Source organism: Eubalaena glacialis, chromosome 3, assembly GCF_028564815.1.
Source record: "Eubalaena glacialis isolate mEubGla1 chromosome 3, mEubGla1.1.hap2.+ XY, whole genome shotgun sequence".
Lineage (NCBI taxonomy): Eukaryota > Metazoa > Chordata > Mammalia > Artiodactyla > Balaenidae > Eubalaena > Eubalaena glacialis.
Genome location: NC_083718.1, coordinates 65,393,969 through 65,405,974, shown reverse-complemented (window position 1 = coordinate 65,405,974; position 12,006 = coordinate 65,393,969). Strand labels below are relative to the sequence as shown.

General features: G+C 42.7%; 1 protein-coding gene across 1 annotated transcript in view; it reads left to right on the top strand.

Moving 5' to 3' along the window:
- MPZL1 (myelin protein zero like 1) overlaps positions 1-12,006 on the top strand; it is a 61,715-nt gene that overhangs the window by 39,696 nt on the left and 10,013 nt on the right. The window contains exons 2-5 of the mRNA XM_061183140.1: positions 723-889; positions 6,282-6,495; positions 7,236-7,368; positions 9,858-9,960. Coding sequence (XP_061039123.1) covers positions 723-889; positions 6,282-6,495; positions 7,236-7,368; positions 9,858-9,960 — 617 coding nt within the window. The remainder of the gene's footprint in view (positions 1-722; positions 890-6,281; positions 6,496-7,235; positions 7,369-9,857; positions 9,961-12,006) is intronic.

The following is a 12,006-nucleotide window of genomic DNA, read 5'->3' as shown; positions in this document are numbered from 1 at the left end:
TTTATATATGGAAGATGAGAAAAGATCAACTTGATATAAATTGAAATGTAGCAGATGAATATGAGAACTATTTAAAGAAGTAAAAATATGGCCTCCACATCATTAAAAACAGACCATCAGAGAAGCATGGTGAGATGTCCTTCAGTAGATGAATGGATAAACTGTAGTACATCCGTACAAGGGATATTATTCAGCAATAAAATGAAATGGGCTTTCATGCCACAAAATGACATGGAGGAAGCTTAAATTAATATTCCTAAGTGAGAGAAGCCAATCTGAAAAGGCTACATTTACTGAATGATTCCAAATATAGAATATTCTTGACGTTAGTGCTACACTAATGCAAGATGTTAATAATAGGGGAAACTGGGGTTTGGGGGAAGCGAGAGAGAATATGTGGGAACTCCCTACTTTCTGTAAACCTCAAACTGCTCTGAAAAATAGTCTATTAATTCAAAAGAGAACATAAATATTAGGTATAACTGAACCAGTAAAAATGTCTTCTTATTAGAAAACAAAAATCCCAGGCTCTCAGCGGTTTAGTTTGTAGGAAGTACCTGGCTATATAATATTCTGCCAGAAATGTATAGTACACAGTGGTGATGGATTACTGTATACATCTTGTAATGTTCTTGTATCTTTTCTTTGTCCTCTGATAAATATGCACAGTGGTATTCATGCTAAATCCTACTCTTAAGCTTTCCTTGTTCCTTTCTCTCCAGTGACTGCTGGTGTATCGGCACTGGAGGTGTATACACCAAAAGAAATCTTCGTGGCAAATGGGACACAAGGGAAGCTGACATGCAAGTTCAAGTCTACTAACACGACCGGCACGTTGACCTCAGTCTCCTGGAGCTTCCAGCCAGAGGGGACTGACACCACTGTGTCGGTAGGAATGCTTGTCTGCTCTCCGCTGGTGTACCTCACGGGGTTCTTTACTGCTCTAGTGTGATTAATGATCCATTCTTCTGATTGCGCACTTGCAAAATGAGTGAGTTTGTTATCTATTAGAGACTTCAAGGCCCGTCTCTTGCTTGAGACTCTCCAAAAAAATAAGTTCAGCATCTCTTAAATGCAGCTTCTTATCTGTATTGATACTGATATTGATATCTCTATCTATCTACCTATCTATCTATCTATATACTGGGTTGGAATGTATGCCTGATTTCCAAATGTTTGAGTGGACCTGTGTCCCTCAGGATTTATAAAAAGGAAGGCCCCCTGGGTGTTGTGTCTGAATAGGAAGGAAAGGTGAGGTAAAGTCAGAGATTACAAATTTATATGACTTCCTCACTGGGTCCAATTGGGTATGGTTCTGGGTAAAACAGTCCCAGAGTGAGTGAGAGCAGGAACCCATACAAATGTCATGGGGAAGCAGAGTCAGAGGCATTCTGTTGCTTCCCATAAATATGGCATCAACGTGGAACATGTATCCTATAGATGCAAAATTAAACACACAGATTTACCCAGGAGAGTCCAAAGAATTATTTAAATTTGTGAAGATCTCCCACTGACATCTTTTGCCAGACTACAAGTGAGGGACATTGTTTTATCTATAGAAAGTAAAGCATCATCAGGAAGACACCCAGATGCTCTTTCCTTCAAAGAGCAGTTTTACTTATGCTCAAAACATTCTTGTCGTGTGGGTCAAAGCAGGTTTACATACCCCAAGCCTTAATATTAAGAACATGCTGTATTTCTTTTTTTTAATAAATTTATTTATTTATTTATTTATTTATTTATTTATTTATTTATTTTTGGCTGCGTTGGGTCTTCGTTGCTGCACGCGGGCTTTCTCTAGTTGCGGTGAGCGGGGCTACTCTTTGTTGCGGTGCGCGCGTTTCTCATTGAGGTGGCTTCTCTTGTTGCAGAGCACGGGCTCTAGGCACGCGGGCTTCAGTAGTTGTGGCACATGGGCTCAGTAGTTGTGGGTCACGGGCTCTAGGGCACAGGCCCAGTAGTTGTGGCACACGGGCTTAGTTGCTCCGCGGCATGTGGGCTCTTCCCGGACCAGGGCTCAAACCTGTGTCCCCTGCACTGGCAGGCAGATTCTTAACCAATGTACCACCAGGGAAGTCCAAACATGCTGTATTTCTGATTAATGTTTTTAGCTAATCAATTTATACTTACACACCAATCTGATTATAGTTAATTCCAGAATGTTCAGTTACTGATACAGGATCCTTTAACTCTCAAATGTCAGGGCATATTTAATAAGATGAGCAGGATGCTCTTCATTTTTATAGATTTTCAGGAGAAGGAAAATCAAGCCCAACATACCAGATATGGCTTTTCTGGTCCATGGAATTAGGGTCCACATGTCTAAAACAGAGCTCATCTTTTCTCCCCTCTGTTTCCCTTCTGTGCTAGTTCTTTTTGGGTATTTATGTTCTTCTAGGGACCTGATTTCTTTTTTAAATCTTGAGTTTTGTTGGGGGGGTTTGTCCTTTCCTTCTACTCCTCACACCCACCCTGAGAAATAAGAACGTTTGCTGGCTCTTCCTACTTCGTTTCTGGCATCTAGCTTTTCGTCAGCCTTCCTGCTTCTCCGCTCTCCATTAAGTGATAAAAACTGTGTGCCGGGACTTGAGCGGCAACCCCCTTGGTTATTCCTCCACTTCAAATTATCCATCTTTCAACCCAGTCCTACAGTCTACCAGGTGCCTTGTCTTAAAACAGTTCTTTCACCTCACCACTGCCCTAGTCAGAATCCTCATAGTTTCCCATTGCAAACAGTGCTTGTCTGTTCTAGCCCCACTTCTGTTCTCTCATGTGATCTCCTTCAGTCTAGTAAAAAGTGCTTTATGCTTTGTTTTTCCACTTCTGAACTCTTGCCTTTTAAGTTGTATCCCATCTTCACATTGTGATCCCTCCATAAGACCTCTTTTGGCCTTTTTAGCTCTTCTTAAAAACTCCCTGCCCATGTTATCTGGGCCACTCCTGTGAGAGAACGCCCCTTGCTATGACAGTTTTTCTCTTCTTTATCTTGAATGTAAGCATTTTGAGGGTAGAGATCTATCTTACACCTTTGGCGTCCCTCATGGTTTTAACACTGTGGCTTTTACTTAATAAATGTTGGTTGATAAGGAGATCTAGTCCCTTTTTGTGTGTGAGTTTTTTTACTGTTTCATTTCTCTCTTTCTTACTGGTTTGACCAAAGCGTTATTAATCAGTGCAGTTCAGCAAACATATACAGTTCCTGTGATGTGCTAAGTGTGGAGGAGCACAGAGAGAAATACGGCTTGTGCCCTGCCTTCAAAGGGCACCCAGTCTGATGAGGGAGAGGTTTGCAGACACCCAAAGGTGGGAAAGAGTGTAGTGTAGGTCTATGTTGCTGCTTCAGAAGTGCTTCAGGGGATATTTGTAGATGAGGTAGGAAGGAAAGCAGAGACCAGATGACAGAAGGACTTGTTTGCTAAGCTAAGAGTTTATGGTTTATTTCCTGGTAAAGAAGAGAGGTGAAGGGTTTGGGGCAGGCGAGATATGATCAGACATGAGAGGCATTAAATAATGGAAATAGCTTAAGCTTTGAATTCTGTCTCCGAGACCTGTGACTTTGAGTAAATCACTAAGGTTTTCTGGGCCTCTTTCCTCACTTGCAAAATATCTGGCAGATGAATCTCACCTTGCAGCGTGGTTATGAGTGTCAGAGTGTTATTTTTCATGGTATTTCACATTTCTGCCCATCTTACAAGCGGAGGCCCTGGCTGCCTGTCTTGTTCAGTGACTAGCTTTGGAAGGCAGAGACGGTGTCTCCCTCTGGAGCAGAGGACAGGTTTGCTTACTGTCCAAGATAGTAATATGTCTCCCATTGGGGCCATCATAAAAGATTTGGGTTTCCTAAGCTTGGGGCTCCTCAGCTGTGATACCGAGCCTCTGCACGCACAGCATCCACCCAAGACCCTCCATGCCGTCCCTATGGGCCTTGGGGGGCAGGGGCCACAGATAAAAACATGCTGCTGGCTGTTTGTAAGTAATAGGGTGCTTTGTCTCCAAGTCGTCTTCATGAGAACAAAGACTTCCCAGGAGTCTTGTGTCTTCTGCCAGCATCTGTGAACCTGTGGCCGACTTGCAGGGAGGGTAAAATCTCAGAGCCTTCATAGTTCCTAACAAGCATTAGTTATATTAAACACAGGGTATATATTTGATAAATGGTTTTTAATTTTTTTTTTCCCAATAATCATTTAGGCATTGTGGAGGATGGATTAGAGGAGCTTGAGACCAGTTAAGAGGTCATAGCCCAAGATGATGAGGACATAAAAATCAGGTATTATCAGTGGGAATTAAATAGAAAAGAGAAACTTAGGAGATGGAATTGACGGGATTGGGGATTTTTTTTTCTTTAAAGATGTATTTATTATTTATTTATTTAATTTATTTTTGGCTGCATCAGGTCTTAGTTGCGGCATGCAGGATCTTCGCTGAGGTATGCGGGATCTTTCGTTGTGGTGCGCGGGCTTCTCTCTAGTTGTGGCGTGCAGGTTTTCTCTTCTCTAGTTGTAGCGCGCAGGCTCCAGGGCGTGTGGGCTCTGTAGTTTGCGACATGCGGGCTCTAGTTGAGGCGCATGAGCTCAGTAGTTGTGGAGCGCGGGCTTAGTTGCCCCGTGGCATGCGAGATGCTAGTTCCCCGACCAGGGATCGAACCCGCATCCCCTGCATTGGAAGGTGGATTCTTCACCACTGGACCACCAGGGAAGTCCCAGGATTGGGAAATTAATTGGATGGGAAGGAAGACAGAGGAATTAATGATAACTCCAAAATTTATGGTTTGGGAGACTGGCATGTAGCCATCAGTCAAGATGAGATACACAGGTAGAAGATGGAGTTTATAGGAGAAGGTGGCAGACTTGGAGGGTGGAGGCAGCTGAGTGAGTAGGCAGTTGGATTAGGGGTCTAGAGCTGCAGGAAGCACTATGCGTGAGAGAGGTTTGCGAGTTAACGAAATGTAGATGGCCATTAAATCATAGGAATGGATGAGATTGCACAGGGGTTTTCAGCTTCCACAAAAGGTTCTGAAAATGTTGTGTTTGGATTGCCAGTGCAGCTCATTGGTTGACTAATGCTCATTTCCACCACCCTCCCCAACCCCACTATCGCCCCATCTGTGAATCCGAACAAAGACATCCAGCCTCCAGCAGAGCTGCTTGGATTGAAGCCAGATATCAGGATAGATCCCCACCCACCAGGCCTGACCTTACTTCCAGGGGGCTGGGTTTGACAAAGTTACTTTGAGAAATGAGTTCCTTTGCTGAAAGCAGGTCTGAGGAGAGAGTGAGAGTGGAAAGAGAAAGGGGCTAAAGGCTGAACCTGCAAAGGCGGACGAGAACATTTTGGGTTGTCTGGGTTGTGTTCTTTTCACATATCCATGACTTTTCTGTAGGAAACCAATAAGTAAGACTGGGTAATGCATCAGATTAACTGATCTGTGATATTTAGGCTTCTTTTTCTTTTTTCTTTTTAATTTATTTTTATATTTATTTTTGGCTGTGTTGGGTCTTCGTTTCTGCGCGAGGGCTTTCTCTAGTTGTGGCAAGCGGGGGCCACTCTTCATCGCGGTGCGCGGGCCTCTCACTGTCGCAGCCTCTCCTGTTGCAGAGCACAGGCTCCAGACGCGCAGGCTCAGTAGCTGTGGCTCACGGGCCCAGCCGCTCCGCGGCACGCGGGATCCCCCCAGACCAGGGCCCAAACCCGCGTCCCCTGCATTGGCAGGCAGATTCCCAACCACCGCGCCACCAGGGAAGCCCTAGGCTTCTTTTTCTTGATGCTTTGCGTATCTTAATGGTAAGTTTTTTGAGTTAAGGCTGAAACCTTTGGATTCACTGGGCTTAGTCGTGGTGTCCATCAGAGAATTGGCTTTGAAGAGTCAGGTGGTCCTGACTTTGACTCTGGATCCACCACCTATTGTCATTGTGACCTTGGGCAAATGGTTTCTTTGAGTCTCCATTTCCTTATTATAAAAATATGGGTGGTAATTGCTATACCACTGGGCTATTGAGAGGTTTAGAGAGAATGTACACATTTATTTCTCCAACTGAAACAGGGTTGAACTCCATGATTTCTAAATCCCTGTCTGGCTTAGGTTCTATAGCTTGAGATCTGTAATATGATGTGTCATTTCTTTCTGGATGAAGTCTTTTTTCACGTCCTTCTACTCCGCCATCTTGATTGGAGCTCCTCGGATGAAGTCTTTTTTTAAAAGAACCCTTCACAGCATGCCTATAATAGAGTTTAGAACTTCTACCTTTGAGAATAGCTCATGTGTTCTTTTTTTCTAATTGCAGTTTTTCCACTACTCCCAAGGGCAAGTGTATGCCGGGAATTATCCACCATTTAAGGACAGAATCAGCTGGGCTGGAGACCTCGACAAGAAAGATGCATCAATCAACATAGAAAATATGCAGTTTATACACAATGGCACCTACATCTGTGATGTCAAAAATCCTCCTGACATTGTTGTCCAGCCAGGACACATTAGGCTTTATGTTGTAGAGAAAGGTACTTCCTTGAGTATTTTTGCAGTAATGATGCAGTCCCCTTTATCTCCTGCTTAGTTAGAGAACAAGAGTTACATTTCAGGGGATGTTTGAAAGGGGTATTTCTACCATACGGTTATGCTCCCTGTTTCCATCGACCTGTGGCTCTACTGAACATGCCTGGGGCTCAGGGAACTCATTCCAACCGGAGTGGCTGATTTCTCCATTTATATACCTGCTGTCTGGAGCATATTGATCAGATTAAAGGAGACTGAATTTTTCACTGTTAATTAGAAGTAAGACCAGATTCATTATAGTTGGATGGGGTGAGTATTGGGAAAGAAGGAGATTAATATTGTTTTAATATTCTCCAGGAGAAAGCTTTAACATTGGCAGAAACAGTATAGCTATTTCTTCACCTTTTTTGGAGAATAAGCAGGAAACGCAGGTTCTGCTGTCTCATTTCGAGACAAAGTCTGCTTTGTTGGAGAATAGATTGAGGTAAATTCACATCCCCAGCTTTTCTTTGATTTTAGAGCATTGAGAGGGATTATGTATATAGAAATGTTTTTAGTTCTAAAGCTCATTCTTTATCAGCTAATGTTCCTATGTCATCAATTAGGTACTAGGATCTCATAATTTGGATAATAAAATGGTGTATGGTAATTGCTAAAGGAAGACACTTGTTTATTAACTTAATACAATTCCATTTCTTCTCTCTGTCGCAATGTACCTTAAACCTATTTTGTTCTTTCTCTCTAGAGATTTTGCCCGCGTTTCCAGTTTGGGTGGTGGTGGGTATAGTTACTGCTGTGGTCCTAGGTCTCACTCTGCTCATCACCATGATTCTGGCTGTCCTCTATAGAAGGAAAAACTCTAAACGGGATTACACCGGGTAAGAAGCTCTGCTTTTGGGGGGAAGGGTGGAGGGAAGGAATCAGACTTTATGAAAACTTCTGTATGTGTTATGAGAAAAGAACTGTGAAGAATTAGCTACTGTTAGCTTTCATGTCGGAATCGAGCCATCTTCTTAGAAGATGTTCTGACATGGGCAAGCAGAAATCAGTGGCCTGCTGTTAAACGTGGGCTATGACACTAATCCCTGTTTCAGTTTCTTTCTTAGGTTTGGTGAAATGGACTGCTCAGTAGTCTGTGCTCTGTGTTTCAGTATCATCCACTCTGCAATTAGCATTATTAAGCCACAGATATCACTTACCTAATATGAGTTTAATTTGATCTCTAGGTAATAATCTCATAAGGTTCTTCTTTTCAGTTAGGTAAATATAATAATAATAATAGGAGTATGCTGATAAATGACCCCCCCACCTGATGTGATGATGCAGGGCTTTTCCTGTTTGTAGTTTGGTAAGGAGGTTTATTGCTTTGACCATTCTCGAATGCATGGCTGGACTCATCCAAGCTGATTTAATAAGAGTTGAACATCAAAATATACCAGCAATAAAGAAAAGTAGACTTTCGTTCTGTTTGCGGCTTCTCAAAGAGAGCACGTTTGAGCATAGGGTGTGTGTCTAATTGAAGGACCCTCTCTTTTTGCCACTCCAGCTGGAAAGCTAGCCTGTATAAGCTTGGTAGAAGTCGTGTGGTAAGACTGAGAGCGAGGCTGGGTTTCAGTTGATGTAGCACGAGCTGCGTCCCAGGTGCACGGAAGGGACTGTGGTTGAGAGGGTTGCATGCCCTGGACTCCCTGGCTGGTGGGTGGTGGGGACCTCTCGCTTTGGGCTCTGCTGCTCTACTTTTTAGGAGTGCTGTGTTTTAAGGAGTTTAAGTGTTCGAATTCAGATATTATTTGCTTGGAATGTTTCTATTCTGCTGACTGTACCTGCCCCCTTGCATGGTGAGTGGTTTATGATGAAATATAACCGGAGCATTGGTTTTCAACATGAAACTAATCCAGGGTGCTGACATGCCAGTCTCTGTAGTTCACGCTTTTTGGGTTAATAAAGGCACAGAAAAGTGTGCCTTAGAATTCTGCATGGCATCGTGAATGCTGCTATTCTTCTTACTTTGGTTTTTTTTCCCCCCTCCCCTGCCTTTTCTACCTTGGTGTGCCGGGATCAGATCCTGCCTATCTTCCACTTCTTAAGAAAAGCTGACATAGACGACACATTGGGCCTATAACAGGGCTGGGTCTCCTCTTCCACTCCCACTAGACACATGGTAACTAATCACATTGGCCGTTGCTGTTAATATTCATGTGTATGTATTCAGCCCATCTCCCTTGTTGACAACTAACTAGCCAGCTCTGAGCTAACCCAACAGCTATCATGGTTTGTCCACAAATATGTCACGTGTCTGTGTTAGAAACATGTTGAGTGTACCATCCCAATGAAATTGGGTTGTCAGGTTTTATGGTCATCTGAACATATATGTTCTTCATGTAAAATGCCTTTGTGTGTGTGTGTGTGTCTGTGTGTGTGTGTGTTTTAGTTTTTTTATACTTGAATTGTATTATTACTGAGTTAGACTCTTTGTGTTACAATACTCAAACCATTTTGGTTTGTGGCATATAGCCTCCCGGTTCAAAGAAGGCACAGTTTGCAGAATGCTTTGTATGCTTTGGTCTTAGTAACGACACTTTAAATGTGATTCTCTCCACACTCCTAAGATTTTTAAGAAGTACATCATAAGGGATTGAAGCTCTGCTGAAGACACATCCCATTAGGGAATCCCTAATAAGTTACCTCCTGGCATTCACTTTCCCTGGTTTATTTATGAGATAGGGCTTGCTGTTGAAGACCCCGATGCCCCTGAAAAAGTTCAGCCCGTGTGATGTGGCATTCCACAGTTTCTTATCATCCATGACTTCCTGGATTTTCTTTGGTTTGGTTGCGGAATTGGTGGGGAAACAAACTATGGGGACCTAGGGAATGGAAGGAATGAGATAAGCCAAGACTATGAGCCTGGATCTGTATCTGTCATTTTGGAAGCACATTCAGAAGAGGTTTGCCTTTGATGATCACAAAAGCGAATTGCTATCAAGAAGGTATAGCTTGCTCCTTTAAACCTGTATCCCAAAGGAGGATTTATGGTAGGGGAAAAAGCCAAAGCAGCAAAAGGATAAATGTACATTGTAGCCAGAATCCCATCCAGCAGATATCATTGTTGTAAACTGGGGCAAAGAGATTGCACCACAGTGGATTCTGTACCTCCCCTGGAGTAGCTTCACTGACTTGGAAGAATTAGTGTCAGGGATAAAAAATAGTTTCAAGATATGTGATTGTTTTGATACTCATTGTTTTGTTGAGTTTTGTTTTTATACATCTGCTACTTCATTTTGTCATCACTTGCATTTCTATATTTTTTGTTTCCATTTATTTTAATTTTTTTTTTTTTTTTACATTCTCCAAATTGCCAACTCATCAGCTGCAATACATCAGAGAATGTGTCACCGGTTAAGCAGGCTCCACGGAAGTCCCCCTCCGACACAGAGGGTCTAGTAAAGAGCCTGCCTTCTGGATCTCACCAGGTAATGGCTGATTGCAGTTCTGCCCACCATGCCATGCTCTGCAGTTTGGTGCTCTGTCACATTGTGGGGTGTGGGAAAGAATACTGAGCTGTGAGAAACAGAAAGAGAGAGCAAGAGAAACAGAGGGGAACGTAAGGGCTGGTTTAGGAGGACCACAAGAAGGTATGTGGAGAAGAATCTGACTTGAGTAAAGGTTGCCACCAAACCACCACTAACAGATTGGCCCAAGCAAAAATTAGGAAATGGCTTTGTCAGATGTAAATACTTCTTCCTTCATTGCTCAAAGAAATAAAGCTAGTGAACTAGATTCTATACTGAGGTGTTCTATAAGCCATGGAATTCACAGGAAAAAGTTGATTTTGGTGTTGGTAATAAAACAGAAAAGTTATTTTGTATGAATTCTTTAGGAGAAATTGAAAGTAAACATTTATCTGAATAATTAGTAGGCTCGATGAACAAGGAAAGGCTTTAGTTTCTACTTCTTGTAGAAAGTACAGAGAAGAAATAACTTTCATTTGGAATTTAGCATGGAATCTGGCATTGAGGTTAATATTGTGTTTTGGCCATGCTGGTGTAACTATAAATGGCAGAAATTCCAGAGCTTAGTACCGATTCTGGTCTTCTGGGGTAGAAAGCATTAGAAGGAATGTGACCAGTTATAACTTTGCCCTGAGGAGGCGGAATTGAGGGTGTAGTGGGGCGGTTGGATTTAAGAGGAAGTAAAGGAGAACAGTGTTTTGTGGAAGAAGTATTCCACAGTCTTAGTTCACAGTTGTCCTACGTGGTGAGAAAACTGAGGCATTGCGATGTTCAATTACTAAAAGCACAGACCCAGTTAGCAACAGAATTGGGGCGAGAACCTAGATTTCTAGGCATTGTCTTTCACAACATCAGGCTTCTTACTTGTTCCTAGTCTGTCTGTCCATCTCTCTCATTCTGTTTGTCTCTCCGTCTGTCTCTCTCTCGGATTATGTAGTATACCTCAGTTCACTAATTTGGATTGTGAATGGGAATAGGGTTGTGAATAAAGGCGTTAGAGTTACAAGTAGGCATAATACCTAAAGAAGCCTTGGAAACTTTTTCTTCTGTCCTTGAAGTGCCATGGGCGTTGTTCTCCTGTTGAAAACAAACGGGGAGGAAAAAAAAAAGAAACAATGGACTTTGGACATTGGAAAACAGATTGTGCAGCACCATGATTCCTAAGAGCAGGGAAACAAATAAGGGGAGCCCTGTGATCGTCCCAGCTTACTCCTCAAGGCATTTTCCAGGCTGCAGTGCTGAGGGGAAAAGAGAAACAGCTTACCTGTCTCACTGAATTGAGGAGGCGGAAATCAGAGTTTGGGGAGGCCTCCTTATCTTCTTGAGAAAGGATGCACAGCAGATACAAATTTTGAGGCTTCGTATGGTAGGCAGAATAATGACCTCCAAAAGATGTCCACATCCTAATCCCTGGAACCTATGGGATATGTTACCTTACCTGTCAAAAGGGACTTTGCAGCTGTGATTACAGATCTTGAGATGGGGAGATTTTCCTGTATTATCCATGTGGGCCAAATGTAATCTTAAGGGTTCTTATAAGAGGAAGGCAGGAGGGTGAGAGCCAGAGATTTGAAGATGCTATTCTACTGGCTTTGAAGATGAAGGAAGGGGTCACAAGCCAAGGAATGCAGGCAGCTTCCATAAGCTGGAAAAAGCAAGGGAGCAGAGTCTCCCTAGAGCCCCTAGAAGGAATGCAGCCCTGCTGATACCTTGATTTAGCCCAGTGAATCACATTTCAGACTTTTGACCTCCAAAACTGTAAGATAATACATTTGTTTTTAGCAGGTCTAAAATTGTTTTTATTCTCCTCCCTCAAGCTTGACTGATAATCTGGTTGGGTAGGATTCCAGGTTGGAAATCACTTTCCTTCAGCATTTTGAGGCATTGCTGATTTTTGTAGCTTCCAATGCTAAGAAGTTGATACAGTTCTGATTCCTCCTCCTTCGGGTGGGACCAGTTTTATTCCCCTTCTCTTAGAATCTTTTTTATCCCTCATGCTCTGAAATT